The sequence below is a fragment of the Phyllobates terribilis genome, unplaced genomic scaffold, assembly GCF_046119375.1.
Source record: "Phyllobates terribilis strain yellow unplaced genomic scaffold, ASM4611937v1 Scaffold_7__3_contigs__length_470593459, whole genome shotgun sequence".
NCBI classification, from domain to species: Eukaryota; Metazoa; Chordata; class Amphibia; order Anura; family Dendrobatidae; genus Phyllobates; species Phyllobates terribilis.
In genome coordinates this window covers 372,759,505-372,775,633 of record NW_027362767.1, presented here as the reverse complement: position 1 = coordinate 372,775,633, position 16,129 = coordinate 372,759,505, and the positions used below count along the sequence as shown (strand labels likewise).

General features: G+C 48.4%; 1 protein-coding gene across 2 annotated transcripts in view; it reads left to right on the top strand.

Moving 5' to 3' along the window:
• Nucleotides 1-16,129, top strand: part of LOC141154854 (fibronectin type-III domain-containing protein 3A-like) — a 109,513-nt gene that overhangs the window by 56,613 nt on the left and 36,771 nt on the right. The window contains exons 3-5 of one of the 2 annotated variants that reach the window (XM_073641360.1): nucleotides 8,513-8,588; nucleotides 9,093-9,169; nucleotides 15,701-15,932. In XM_073641360.1, the coding sequence (XP_073497461.1) occupies nucleotides 8,513-8,588; nucleotides 9,093-9,169; nucleotides 15,701-15,932 (385 nt within the window). Of the gene's footprint in view, nucleotides 1-8,497; nucleotides 8,589-9,092; nucleotides 9,170-15,700; nucleotides 15,933-16,129 lie in introns of both variants that reach the window. The other variant, XM_073641359.1, reaches the window with a different exon arrangement.

Here is a 16,129-nt window from a genome sequence, read left to right as displayed (position 1 = left end):
CAATGGGCTAAAGAAAAGCAATCGTGGACTATGGATGACTGGATGAAGTCATATTCAGTGATGAATCGCGAATCTGCATTGGGCAATGTGATGATGCTGGAACTTTTGTTTGGTGCCGTTCCAATGAGATTTATAAAGATGACTGCATGAAGAGAACATGCAAATTTCCACAGTCATGGATGATATGGAGCTGCATGTCAGGTAAAGGCACTGGGGAGATGGCTGTCATTACATCTTCAATAAAAGCCAGAGGTGGTGCAACAAAATACTAGTGATGTATTGGAGTGTTCTTTTGTGCGTTTGTTTTTCATGATTCCATAATTTTTTCCTCAGAATTGAGTGATTCCAGAATTTTTTCCCTCTGCTTGGTCTGATAAAAATTACCCTTACTGAGTACCACATTTTAATCTTGATTTCTTTTAGTGTTTCTTAAAGCCATAAAGTTGCCATTTGAAATAACTTTAGTTTTGTGCCATGTCTGTGATCTGCTTTTTTTTCAACAACATTAAACAACTGAATGAACATCCTCTGAGCCCGGTGATTACATACATTTTGCCAGGGGTTGTATATATCAATCTGCTCCGTTCCCCCTGCTCTATAACATGGGGCCTGCAGATTGGACAGCATTTTCATGATGACAGGTTCCCTTTAAGATGACTGTCTAATGTGTTGTTGAGGTGTCTTAAGATGTATGGCCACCTTTCATTCCAGTTCTCTTACTGAAACAAACTTGCATGCTCAACCGATTACATATAATTATGCCGAAAGATAGCTGCTGGCCAAATGAGACAAGCGCAATGTGTGTGGCCAAATTTACTTGCTACCAGTCTTTAATAGCATAGATATCCACATGATATGTCTCCCGATCCCCCGTACGGACTATGGCTGAGGCCAGTGTGACTGAAGAGGAATTTTAAAGCAGTCACTGTGGCCCCTCGTTCTAGGGATTCGTGCATTTTCCAAAGGTAGGACTTGCGTCTATTAGAAATTTATGCCATAAATATGGCATCACGGTGGCTTAGTGATTAGCACTGCAGCCTTGCAGCGCTGGGGTCCTGGGTTCAAATCCCACCAAGAACAACATCTGCAAGGAGTTTGTATGTTCCCCCCCTTGTTTGTGTGGTTTTCCTCCGGGTTCTCCGGTTTCTTCCCACACTCCAAAGACATACTGATAGAGAATGTAGGTTGTGAGCCCCAATAGTGACAGCCATGATAATGTATGTAAAGCGCTGCGGAATATGTTGGCGCTACATAAAAATAAAGATTATTATCTGTGGTTGGGCAGCCCCTATCAAGTTGCTCAGGGTCCGACCACTTTCCCTCAACACCCCCACTCGGCTATCTGGAAAAATAAAGACTGTAGCATGCATAGGGTTTCTTTGCACAGTGACCCTTCCAGGAATCCTTGTGCAGGCACCTGTAACACTACTCCGTAGACTTCACTGGGGCAGGATCCTCTTTATTCAAGAATTTGTGAGGTCTCCAGATACCATTGAGTGATGTGAGAACCCCTCACATTCATTTGAGTCACTGTATGACCTCCTAGTCATGACAGGATAATTTTCAGACGCGCGGTCATGATACATTTGGGCTTTTGTTCTGAAGTAGCTGGTGGTCAACGTATTGTCATCACATTATGTGTAACGCCATGTTATCATTTCCGGCTTCTGAGCTGCTCTTCCTTATCTGATATTATACAACTTCTGTAAGGCTATGTGCAATCTGAGGATTTTGTGGAGCAAAAGCTCTCCAAAATCCTCCTCTAAATCTCAAGACTCCTCCAAAACTTTAAAATTCCGCTCAATTTCTGCTCCAAAAACTCTGATTTTTTGTATCACATAGCTTAATGGCAAAAAAAGTTTAATTTTGTCTTTTTTTTATTGTAATTAAAACCATATCTTAGAAAGTGCAAGTAAATCGAAATGATTATATTTTTATCTGGTTGTGCCGGATAATATTGAGCCAGTGTCTAATCCCGTAGGATTCTGCTCATACTCCCAATCACAATTGTCCACCATTTCCAATGCTTATGTTCTGGGACTAATGTCCTTATATGTACCACTCTTACTTCCCAAAGTACTAAATTCCTGATAATGCCTTGATGTATGAGGCATATGCCATCTTAGAGGGCACAAGATAACTGTGGGAGTTCACCTGCCAGGTAGAGGGTCTAGATTAACATGGTTTCTGATGACAACTTAAAGGCATTTAAACGTTCTCGCCTACCCTTGAGATGGTGAATAACTTTACTGGCCGGTGGGGCTCCAACAGCAAGGACCTGCACTGATCAGCAAAAGGGGAATTTTTATCCCCATTACAAAATGGAAAGACTGGTCAGATGTCAAATTTATTTTCTATGGGGCTGATGAAAAAAACCCTTAACGAATGATTGGATTGGAGGTAGAACATGTGCAGTGCTGCTCCATTCTAACAGGGATACAGGGATAAAAGTGCCCCGTTCTGCTGATCGGTGCGGGTTCATGCGGTCGCACCACCAGTGATCAACAAGATTTCACCTGTCTTGTGGATAAGTGAAATATTTGTCCGGTGAAAATAACCCCTTTAACTGCTGACCCCAACAGTTCTCGCTCTTCGGTCTTTTTCTTTGTTCGATCCTTCTCTCCCTCTTGGAGGCCAGTAGAACTGGATGTGGCTTCCTTCCACCATTTTTGTGACAATGATTGCCTTTTGCTCTAATGTAAATTAATAGTAGTTTTATGCTGTGTGCCTGTATCCTTAAAGGGAACCTGTCATGTCTTATCTACTATGTAAACTGCCCCCATGCCGTTGTTAGTGATGCAATGTGCATCACTAACACGCTTTTTTCATTAAAGTTTGTGCAAGTATAACTAGTGTATATATAACATTTCATATACTTATAATCCTACCTGCTCATTCAGTCAAGGGTGGGCGCCACATTCAGTCAGGGTTGGCGCCGCCCTCGTATTTGAATTTTGCTCCCGGCGAGCGCTGACATTTGTGGGGTGCATGCGCTGTATGACACGGCCAGGCAGTAAAGCTTCCAGCGCTGGGAGCTGCGCATGCGCTGTGAGGCTGTGTAGTTTCCAGCTTCACTGCGCATGCGCTATGACGAGCTGCTCCCGGCGCATGCGCAGTAAAGTTCCCAGCTTCACTGTGTGCGGCCAGAGCCGCTCGTCAAAGCGCATGCTCGGCTCACAGCGCTGGAAACTTTACTGCCTGGCCGTGTTATACATAGCATGCGCCCTACAAATGTCAGCGTTCGCCTGGAGCAAAATACAAATACATGGGCGGCGCCAGCCCTGACTGTGGCCGCCCGCCCATGACTGAATACGAGGATCACACCCCTATGACTGAACAAGCAGGTAGGATTTAGAAGTATATAAAATGTTGAATACTCATTATATTTGCACCAATTTTAATGAAAAAAAGCGTGTTAGTGATGCACATTGCACCACTAACAATATTATGGGGGCAATTTACATAGTAGATGGGACATGACAGGTTCCCTTTATAAAAAGAGCAGCAGCAGAACAGAACCCGTCTCTTGGCACAGCCACCGCTGGATACTTTGGGGTACCGGGCCTTGTGCTGTCTGGTGAGCTCTGGGTTTACATTCTTTCAATAAAACTAGCAGACCATGATACCGCTGCTGGAGGTTATCCATCACTCCGTACTTGGTCACTTCTTTGATCTTTTAAATTACTTCAAATGATTCAGATGTTTTCTTGGCACTACTCAAGTGTTACGCGAAGAACCGTCACCAATTATTCCTTCTATACCTGATAACTTTAGCTGGTAGGCCACGTAGCAGCAACACATTGCAGGACTATTCTGAGGAATCGGAGCTGGATAACCTGCAGAAACCTCAGGGCAGGCCTCAAACTTATGGGATTTTTTTTATTTTTTACGTTGAAAGTTCAGACTGTCTCCTTAGTGCAGAAGTTGGCAATGTCTAGCTAAGACATGGATACGTTTTGTCCTGAGCTTTTTTTGTGCAGAAACTTGCATAAAAAGTGGAGAAGTCGCCATAGGCATCTATAAGATTAGAAAAAGTAAAGTGGGAGACTGATTAATTGATATGATCAACTTCCCAAAGACAGTGTTTTGGTGACCTGCCCATAACACCCTTTTGTTTCTGGGCAGCTCCTCTTATGGGTTAATATAGAACACACACATCAAACTCTGGCCCGATTTATTTTGCCGCGCGACGCCATCACCGACATTGCAGTTTCAACTGTATCTGCATCCTGGATGTGGGGCCATTATACTGTATGGAGGACTATGTGGCGTCATTATACTGTATGGAGGACTATGTGGGGTCATTATACTGTATGTAGTGCCCATTATTCTCTATGAAACTGTGGAGCCCATTATACTGTATAGAGGATTATGTGGGGCCCATTTTACTGTATAGAAGACTGTGGGGCCCATTATACTGTATAGAGGACTATGTGGGGCCCATTATACTGTATAGGGACTAGGTGGGGCCCATTATACTGTATAGGGGACTATGTGGGGCCCATTATACTGTATAGGGACTAGGTGGGGCCCATTATACTGTATAGGGGACTATGTGGGGCCCATTATACTGTATAGGGGACTATGTGGGGCCCATTATGCTGTATAGGGGACTATGGGGGGGCCCATTATGCTGTATAGGGGACTATGGGGGGGCCCATTATGCTGTATAGGGGACTATGGGGGGGCCCATTATGCTGTATAGGGGACTATGGGGGGGCCCATTATGCTGTATAGGGGACTATGGGGGGGCCCATTATGCTGTATAGGGGACTATGGGGGGGCCCATTATGCTGTATAGGGGACTATGGGGGGGCCCATTATGCTGTATAGGGGACTATGTGGGGCCCATTATACTGTATAGGGGACTATGTGGGGCCCATTATGCTGTATAGGGGACTATGGGGGGGCCCATTATGCTGTATAGGGGACTATGGGGGGGCCCATTATGCTGTATAGGGGACTATGGGGGGGCCCATTATGCTGTATAGGGGACTATGGGGGGGCCCATTATGCTGTATAGGGGACTATGGGGGGGCCCATTATGCTGTATAGGGGACTATGGGGGGGCCCATTATGCTGTATAGGGGACTATGGGGGGCCCATTATGCTGTATAGGGGACTATGGGGGGGCCCATTATGCTGTATAGGGGACTATGGGGGGGCCCATTATGCTGTATAGGGGACTATGGGGGGGCCCATTATGCTGTATAGGGGACTATGGGGGGGCCCATTATGCTGTATAGGGGACTATGGGGGGGCCCATTATGCTGTATAGGGGACTATGGGGGGGCCCATTATGCTGTATAGGGGACTATGGGGGGGCCCATTATGCTGTATAGGGGACTATGGGGGGGCCCATTATGCTGTATAGGGGACTATGGGGGGGCCCATTATGCTGTATAGGGGACTATGGGGGGGCCCATTATGCTGTATAGGGGACTATGGGGGGGCCCATTATGCTGTATAGGGGACTATGGGGGGGCCCATTATGCTGTATAGGGGACTATGGGGGGGCCCATTATGCTGTATAGGGGACTATGGGGGGGCCCATTATGCTGTATAGGGGACTATGGGGGGGCCCATTATGCTGTATAGGGGACTATGGGGGGGCCCATTATGCTGTATAGGGGACTATGGGGGGGCCCATTATGCTGTATAGGGGACTATGGGGGGGCCCATTATGCTGTATAGGGGACTATGGGGGGGCCCATTATGCTGTATAGGGGACTATGGGGGGGCCCATTATGCTGTATAGGGGACTATGGGGGGCCCATTATGCTGTATAGGGGACTATGGGGGGGCCCATTATGCTGTATAGGGGACTATGGGGGGGCCCATTATGCTGTATAGGGGACTATGGGGGGGCCCATTATGCTGTATAGGGGACTATGGGGGGGCCCATTATGCTGTATAGGGGACTATGGGGGGGCCCATTATGCTGTATAGGGGACTATGGGGGGGCCCATTATGCTGTATAGGGGACTATGGGGGGGCCCATTATGCTGTATAGGGGACTATGGGGGGGCCCATTATGCTGTATAGGGGACTATGGGGGGGCCCATTATGCTGTATAGGGGACTATGGGGGGGCCCATTATGCTGTATAGGGGACTATGGGGGGGCCCATTATGCTGTATAGGGGACTATGGGGGGGCCCATTATGCTGTATAGGGGACTATGGGGGGGCCCATTATGCTGTATAGGGGACTATGGGGGGGCCCATTATGCTGTATAGGGGACTATGGGGGGGCCCATTATGCTGTATAGGGGACTATGGGGGGGCCCATTATGCTGTATAGGGGACTATGGGGGGGCCCATTATGCTGTATAGGGGACTATGGGGGGGCCCATTATGCTGTATAGGGGACTATGGGGGGGCCCATTATGCTGTATAGGGGACTATGGGGGGGCCCATTATGCTGTATAGGGGACTATGGGGGGGCCCATTATGCTGTATAGGGGACTATGGGGGGGCCCATTATGCTGTATAGGGGACTATGGGGGGGCCCATTATGCTGTATAGGGGACTATGGGGGGGCCCATTATGCTGTATAGGGGACTATGGGGGGGCCCATTATGCTGTATAGGGGACTATGGGGGGGCCCATTATGCTGTATAGGGGACTATGGGGGGGCCCATTATGCTGTATAGGGGACTATGGGGGGGCCCATTATGCTGTATAGGGGACTATGGGGGGGCCCATTATGCTGTATAGGGGACTATGGGGGGGCCCATTATGCTGTATAGGGGACTATGGGGGGGCCCATTATGCTGTATAGGGGACTATGGGGGGGCCCATTATGCTGTATAGGGGACTATGGGGGGGCCCATTATGCTGTATAGGGGACTATGGGGGGGCCCATTATGCTGTATAGGGGACTATGGGGGGGCCCATTATGCTGTATAGGGGACTATGGGGGGGCCCATTATGCTGTATAGGGGACTATGGGGGGGCCCATTATGCTGTATAGGGGACTATGGGGGGGCCCATTATGCTGTATAGGGGACTATGGGGGGGCCCGTTATGCTGTATAGGGGACTATGGGGGGGCCCGTTATGCTGTATAGGGGACTATGGGGGGGCCCGTTATGCTGTATAGGGGACTATGGGGGGGCCCGTTATGCTGTATAGGGGACTATGGGGGGGCCCGTTATGCTGTATAGGGGACTATGGGGGGGCCCGTTATGCTGTATAGGGGACTATGGGGGGGCCCGTTATGCTGTATAGGGGACTATGGGGGGGCCCGTTATGCTGTATAGGGGACTATGGGGGGGCCCGTTATGCTGTATAGGGGACTATGGGGGGGCCCGTTATGCTGTATAGGGGACTATGGGGGGGCCCGTTATGCTGTATAGGGGACTATGGGGGGCCCATTATACTGTGTGGAGGGTGGGAGGTGTGTTGATCATAGTTGAGGCATACGGTGTTGGGGTCACCATACTTTGCTGGGGGGGTACAGTAGGTTCATCATACAATGTGTGTGGAGGAATTCACTGTGGGCGTATCATACTGTGTTGGGGGGCACTTTTGTTGGCATCATACTTTATTCTCTGTATTAATTCAAGGATTTTTATCCTTTATTATATATTTAATTAGGCCATGGGGCCATATGCTTTTTACTTCTCTTACATAAAATATTATATTATATATTATTCCAGTATGCCCCATTTGTGATTGTGCTATTTTTATTCTAAGATCTATTAATTAAAATGTACATTGTTCTTAGAAAAACCCCTTTAAGTTTTTCCATATGAAAAGGTTCATTGTTATATTTGCTGATGAGGAACGACTTCCTCAATTGTAGACATCTTTTTTTAATAAATATAAAGGTTGGCACGTGAATGTCCTAGTATTTGATTTTGTTTCAGTTTGACATTGCTGATTTAAACAGAAAATTTAAAGGTGTTGCCCAACCCCAATATTTCTTATTTTCCTACAACCAGCCAAAAAATAAAAAACAAAATGGTAGTACTCACTACTGTTGCCTGGTAATTAACACTTCCCTGATTTCCCGCTGGTCTCTGTTTACTGGACTCCATTAATATCATGCGACTGAGGTCACCGCTGTGGCCAGTAATTGGCTGTGGGAGTCACATGGCCTGTTGATATGTCATTGCTGATGGTACAGAGACTGGTGGGGGACTAGAAAAGCATTGTCACAGGGGCAGCTGGGGATTGAAAAGGTCATCTTAGAACATTATCAGCTATTTGTTAGAAATGTTATGTGGTTTAACAATCAATTTTATAGCCGTTGTACAGGGATTAAAAAAGAAAAAGCATGACGGCTTCTCCTTAAACCAGTTGTCCACAGGCTTTGTGTATTGCATCTCCACCCAATTGACTTGAGTTGATCTGAGCTGCATTAGCAGATTCAACCTATGGACAGTTTTGGTGCTGTTTTTTTTGAAGAAAGCTGCCATGTTTTGCCAATCCTATAAATGTAATGAAAGTCATCTATTTTTGACACTGGTAAAAACTCGAACTCTTCCAAACAGCCTCTTTATTTGCAGGTAATTGTGGTGCAAGTGAACCCCGGGGAGACCTTCACCATCCGCACAGAAGATGGACACTTTCAGTGTATCCCAGGTAATCAGCGTGACTGACCGATCACTCTCTCCATTCCTGGGGTTTCCTCTCTTGTACATTGAGATGAATGACACGTCGTCTATATACCGACCACAACTCTTGAGATATAAGAACTTCCTGTAACTGCAGGCCTAGTTATCAGCACTGCCGCCCTTTATCGGATACTGAGCTGTATAGTGATGTCACTTAACCACTGATGGTTTTCTACATAAAACCATTTTTGCTTAACTTCTTTTTTTTTTTATATATATATATAAAACTGTATAAGGTCATTTTTAAGTCAGGAGGGTGAAGGGATTTTCCATTTTTTTAAGTGCAGTAAACTTGAGTGCCCTATTTCTTTCCTTATAACTGTCACTATTTTCGGTAGTTGGGGCGATGCATTGCTGATGTAATGCCCCAGTTGGCTATTGCTCGTTGAACAGTTCCATAATAAATGGAATTTTAAATGGAGTGCCAATTTTAACTCTTGTTAAACTTAAAACTTTTTTTTTTCTTGTATAGGTCCAGCACATGTTCCTATGATGTCGCCAAATGGGTCCATGCCTCCTATATTTGTGCCGCCTGGTTATGTGTCTCAGGTATAATTCCTTTCTTACTTTTTTATATTATTATTATTTTATTCTCATGGTGACAGACATGGTTAATATGGTTGATTATCAAAAGATCTGCCAGGCTCAATTTTTTAGCAGTAATTCTAATTTAATTGCACGAGAAAAAAAAACAAAACAAGATGGTGTGGATATTTTCCTCTGCAGCTCGCTCATTCTTGTATGGAAAAACGTCAGATTTTACTCTTTTGAAATGCAGACATGTATCTGGGCTTAGCCTAAAACTATGTTCACACTCGGTGTTTTTGCAGCCAAAACCTGCTCTCTTGGCATTTTAATCGCAGTGTTTTTACTGCCAGCTTTGTGGCTTTTTTTACAGCATTTTTGGGTGCAGATTACATGTCTGCTTTGTCTACAGTACATGTTTACAAGCTGTGGTTGATCATATAGTTTCATTTGCATGGGAGACATAGGTCCCAATCTTGTGACAAGTTTGGGGTCCCTGTGGTCACTCCCCACCACCACCAACAGCCTTATCATCCATCCTGTGGATAGGTGATGAATGTTATTGGTGAGAGAACCCCTATAACATTACATAGTATTTGATAGACTTGTATGTGGATAATTGTGTAAGTTCCATAAAGTTTTCGTCTGCATTCTTGCAGCTTTGTGATGCACATTATTGATTGGATCCTGATGCTTTTATCTCCCGTGATGGGAACTTTGAACGTGTTTTTGGCATCAAAATCAAGTCCTTGTTCGTCATTCTTGTTCGGCTTGTGTAGGAAATTGAGCAATCTTCCAAATGTAGAGAAACCAGGAACCGGAGTTTCTGTCAAGTGTCATCAGAAAGTGACAGACTGTTTTAAAGAAAATCTTTCACTAAATGTTTCATGTTGAACCGGACACACAATGTAATAGGCGCTGCCAATTAGAATAAAACTCTTTTTTGCCTCTCCGTTGCAGATATATTAGTAATCTAAGTATTTGACGCCTAATTAAGTTTTTTGGTGGTGACATGTGCTAGAGAATGGCACACCCGAGTGTGATAAACAGCTCTATGCTCTCATCTCTGGCAGTCAGTGTGAGGGTAGGGGTAGTAGAACAGAAGTTGAGTCTCATCACAAACACTTAGGCTGTGTGCACACGATGCGTTTTTAATGCGTTTCCGCGGCGTTTCTGCAGCTGCGGAAACGCATTAAAAACGCATGGTAGAAGGGCAGCAATGTTCCCCAATGGAAATCCGCATGTGCTGTGCCCATGATGCGGATTTTTCCGCAGCGTAAACGCTGCGATCAAAAATCCGCAGCATGTCCATTAATTTTGCGGAAATGCTGCTTTTTCGCCGCCATTGACTTGCATTAGAACGCATGGAATCCGCATCACTGTATATGTAGATGCGCATTCCATGCGTTCTAATGTGCGCATGGTACCCGGGTGTGGATGAGAGGACTCTCATCCAGACCCAGGTACCATTAAAAAAAAAAAGAATAAAATAAAAAATATATTATACTTACCTCCCGGCGTCTCGCGCTGCGTCCTCCTGGCTTCCCGGGCACTTCGCGATTGAATGAAGGACCTACGCTGACGTCAGAGTCATGTGACGGGTCACGTGACGCTGACGTCGGCAGGTCCTTCAGTCTTACACTGCCAGCAGCCGGGACGGAGGGAAGCAGGACACCGGGGGCCATCGGAGGGTAAGTATATATTTATTTTTTTATTTTTTGACATTCACACACTATATAAATCCTTGCCGGTTGCATGGATTTATATAGTGTGAAGTACAAGCACTTTCCAAGTGATGCTAAAATCGCTTGGGAAGCGCTTGTCAACCCGCATGCGGAAATGAAAGTGAAGACCGCTTCATCTCTGCATGCCCCTGGCAGGAAAATGCATGTACAATCCGCATGTACAATCCGCATGCGTTTTTTCCTGCCAGGGAGATGCAGAAATTCTCAGGAAAAAATACTGAGCATTTGTGCATCGTGTGCACATACCCCTATAGTAGCTCTCTTCTCAAATTCATATTGGCTTTATTGGCAAGACCAAATACACATTCGCACTGCCAAACCAAGTGTAGTGCTGCCAACTATGCTATAACGCACACAATCACACTCAGGTCTGCTGTGCTCCAGCTCATGTCATCACGCTGCAGTGAGGAGAGCAGACTGTGTCATTATGTCACACACAGGAGTAGCCTGTTCTAAGCTATAGTGGGGGCGTGTTTTTTTCTCCTTTGTGTTCCCATCTGTTTATGATTGGTCATTGTCAGAAACAGGAAGAAGTACACGCCCCCAGTGAAATCTCTGCCCATTTTGAATGTTTAGGTGCCAAAAACTTTGATCGCTAATTTCCCAGCAACAAAGAAGTGACATTTAGAAAAAAAACACTTTATCCTTACTGCTCTGTACAGATTACTTTTTGGCGGCCTCATTGCCATCACAGGGAGGAAAATGCGTCTGCACAGATCAGAGCCTCCCAAGGAAATACTTCTGTAGAAGTCAGTGAGTCAGAGCTGTTGTAATTCTTTATAAAGTGCATGTGGCTGCTGTAAAGCAAACCTCTAAATGCTGTTAAGCTCAAGCACGAAGTCTGCCGCCAAAATCTTGTACAAAAAAAGAGAATAAAAAATAACTAAATTAAAGTTGGTGCAATTCAGTTTGTAGGATCTGGTCCATCGGGCCATGTCGATGTGTGACCTCTGGACAGAGCCCTGTGAACCACCTCCTACCTGACAGCATTTGTGGCTCTTCTATTGATTAGCCGGCCTGGCTAGACCTCACATGTGCGTCACGTCCCAACCATGACGTGACTCCAGGTCGACTAACAAAGAAGAACCTCAGATGCGGGGCAGTAAAAGGCAGTGTCCGGGGATCCCGTCCAGCTGGCGATTTTCTTCAACTCTGTTACTGATCCATTCCCTTTAAATGGTAAAAAACATATATTTTCCCCACAATTTTTTATTTCTGCTGTCTTACATTTATATCTGTGCATTTTGAAATAATTTGCTTTATATTGTGCTCCTTATGTAGAATTTGTGGTTGGTTCTTAGGTATTTCCCGTCCTTTTAGTGGTTGGAAACCTGATCGGAAAATATGTAAACGCTGCATGTACCTATAATGTTAATTTATTCCATTATGAGACCCAGATGATATGTAATCACGAGAGCTGAGCAAAAAGAGTCACACTGCCCTGATCCGGTGGCCATTCGGTAGCTGAACCAGAGCTGTGTGAGCCATTCTTATCTGGCCCTCGAATATAGTAATCGCAAGGGGCGCCTGTGATGCCGACATTCAGTTTTGACCACCGTAACCAATAGGCACGCTACCATTATCTAATCAGTGCAGCTCCCCATTATTGTCTCCAATAAGAGGTATGCCCCTTTTTGTTGTAGCGCGCATTGGGTGGAAATTGTTCCCTTGAAAAATGGAGAAGAATTCCAAAATCCAAATCTTTATAAAATCACTATTGTAGAAAAATATTAGTCACCAGTCCGTAACAACTGATTACAAGCAAACGCGTTTCAGACTGCTGTCTTTAATCATGCAGCGACTAAAGACTGCAGTCTGAAACACGTTAGCTTGTTACCATTTGGTTATGGACGTGGACTTATTTTATAATTTTCTACAATAGTGATTTTTGTAGCACTGCAAGTTTTCACTGCATTGATCTTCGTTATATGGGTGAGCTGACCCCCCCCCCTAAGGACTCATGTGAGCCACGCCCCCCTAAGGACTCATGTGAGCCACGCCCCCCTAAGGACTCATGTGAGCCACGCCCCCCTAAGGACTCATGTGAGCCACGCCCCCCTAAGGACTCATGTGAGCCACGCCCCCCTAAGGACTCATGTGAGCCACGCCCCCCTAAGGACTCATGTGAGCCACGCCCCCCTAAGGACTCATGTGAGCCACGCCCCCCTAAGGACTCATGTGAGCCACGCCCCCCTAAGGACTCATGTGAGCCACGCCCCCCTAAGGACTCATGTGAGCCACGCCCCCCTAAGGACTCATGTGAGCCACGCCCCCCTAAGGACTCATGTGAGCCACGCCCCCCTAAGGACTCATGTGAGCCACGCCCCCCTAAGGACTCATGTGAGCCACGCCCCCCTAAGGACTCATGTGAGCCACGCCCCCCTAAGGACTCATGTGAGCCACGCCCCCCTAAGGACTCATGTGAGCCACGCCCCCCCAAGGACTCGTGTGAGCCACGCCCCCCCAAGGACTCGTGTGAGCCACGCCCCCCCAAGGACTCGTGTGAGCCACACCCCCACCCCCCCAAGGACTTGTGTGAGCCACACCCCCACCCCCCCAAGGACTCGTGTGAGCCACACTCCCACCCCCCCCAAGGACTCGTGTGAGCCACCCCCCCCCCCATCAAGGACTCGTGTGAGCCACGGCCCCCCATCAAGGACTCGTGTGAGCCACGGCCCCCCATCAAAGACTCATGTGAGCCACGGCCCCCCATCAAGGACTCATGTGAGCCACGGCCCCCCATCAAAGACTCATGACTCATGTGAGCCACGGCCCCCCATCAAGGACTCATGTGAGCCACGGCCCCCCATCAAAGACTCATGACTCATGTGAGCCACGGCCCCCCATCAAGGACTCATGTGAGCCACGGCCCCCCATCAAAGACTCATGACTCATGTGAGCCACGGCCCCCCATCAAGGACTCATGTGAGCCACGCCCCCCCAAGGACTCGTGTGAGCCACCCCCCCACCCCCCCAAGGACTCGTGTGAGCCACACCCCCACCCCCCCAAGGACTTGTGTGAGCCACACCCCCACCCCCCCAAGGACTCGTGTGAGCCACACCCCCACCCCCCCCAAGGACTCGTGTGAGCCACCCCCCCCCATCAAGGACTCGTGTGAGCCACGGCCCCCCATCAAGGACTCGTGTGAGCCACGGCCCCCCATCAAGGACTCGTGTGAGCCACGGCCCCCCATCAAAGACTCGTGTGAGCCACGGCCCCCCATCAAGGACTCATGTGAGCCACGGCCCCCCATCAAAGACTCATGACTCATGTGAGCCACGGCCCCCCATCAAGGACTCATGTGAGCCACGGCCCCCCATCAAGGACTCATGTGAGCCACGCCCCCCTAAGGACTCATGTGAGCCACGCCCCCCTAAGGACTCATGTGAGCCACGCCCCCCTAAGGACTCATGTGAGCCACGCCCCCCTAAGGACTCATGTGAGCCACGCCCCCCTAAGGACTCATGTGAGCCACGCCCCCCTAAGGACTCATGTGAGCCACGCCCCCCTAAGGACTCATGTGAGCCACGCCCCCCTAAGGACTCGTGTGAGCCACGCCCCCCCAAGGACTCGTGTGAGCCACGCCCCCCCAAGGACTCGTGTGAGCCACACCCCCACCCCCCCAAGGACTTGTGTGAGCCACACCCCCACCCCCCCAAGGACTCGTGTGAGCCACACTCCCACCCCCCCCAAGGACTCGTGTGAGCCACGGCCCCCCATCAAGGACTCGTGTGAGCCACGGCCCCCCATCAAGGACTCGTGTGAGCCACGGCCCCCCATCAAGGACTCGTGTGAGCCACGGCCCCCCATCAAAGACTCATGTGAGCCACGGCCCCCCATCAAGGACTCATGTGAGCCACGGCCCCCCATCAAAGACTCATGACTCATGTGAGCCACGGCCCCCCATCAAGGACTCATGTGAGCCACGGCCCCCCATCAAAGACTCATGACTCATGTGAGCCACGGCCCCCCATCAAGGACTCATGTGAGCCACGGCCCCCCATCAAAGACTCATGACTCATGTGAGCCACGGCCCCCCATCAAGGACTCATGTGAGCCACGCCCCCCCAAGGACTCGTGTGAGCCACACCCCCACCCCCCCAAGGACTCGTGTGAGCCACACCCCCACCCCCCCAAGGACTTGTGTGAGCCACACCCCCACCCCCCCAAGGACTCGTGTGAGCCACACCCCCACCCCCCCCAAGGACTCGTGTGAGCCACCCCCCCCATCAAGGACTCGTGTGAGCCACGGCCCCCCATCAAGGACTCGTGTGAGCCACGGCCCCCCATCAAAGACTCGTGTGAGCCACGGCCCCCCATCAAGGACTCATGTGAGCCACGGCCCCCCATCAAAGACTCATGACTCATGTGAGCCACGGCCCCCCATCAAGGACTCATGTGAGCCACGGCCCCCCATCAAAGACTCATGTGAGCCACGGCCCCCCATCAAGGACTCATGACTCATGTGAGCCACGGCCCCCCATCAAGGACTCATGTGAGCCACGGCCCCCTGCAAGGAATCAGGTGAGCTGTGCCCCCCACCCTCCCAAGGAATCATGTGAGCCATGCCACCTTGACCTTAAAAATTAGCATAAAGTAAAAAGGCCCTATCTCTGGAACTGTATGACTGATATAAAAAAGTCAAAAAACTGATTATTCAGGGGAGCACCAGGAATAAAATAAAAGAAAAAACTGGCCACTTTAAACTTGGTGACAGGTCCCCTTTAAGAATACTATGCTGCATATTGTAAAAGTGTCGCAGATCATTGTGATTGCTGCAGAGTTCATCCTATCTCTCTATTGTTACAGGTTGTTGAAGAAAATGGAGTGCGCAAAGTGTTGGTCTTGCCACATTCGACAGAGTTCCATCCATCAATGCATGCCCCGCCACCTCATGTCACCCATTTCATGCACCATCACCCCGCTCTGCTCCCTCATCCTCCCCATCACGTGTACCCACCAGTGCCTGGCACAGGAGAGCTGCCTCCTCAGTTTATACACCAGCACCCACCGCCCCCACCACATATTTTCCAGGAACAAGGTTAGTCATTTTACAAGGTTCTTCTCTCTGGTTTTGTTGTACACTCAGACCCACAATTTGATAAAACCAACATTACAGATAATTTGTAGTTGCATTTAGGTGTCCTCTTACATCTGAACCTCTATCTAAATGTAAATACGTTGCATTACTTAAAGGGGCTTTCTGATTTCGGATATCCCCGGCCGCCTCATGTGCAG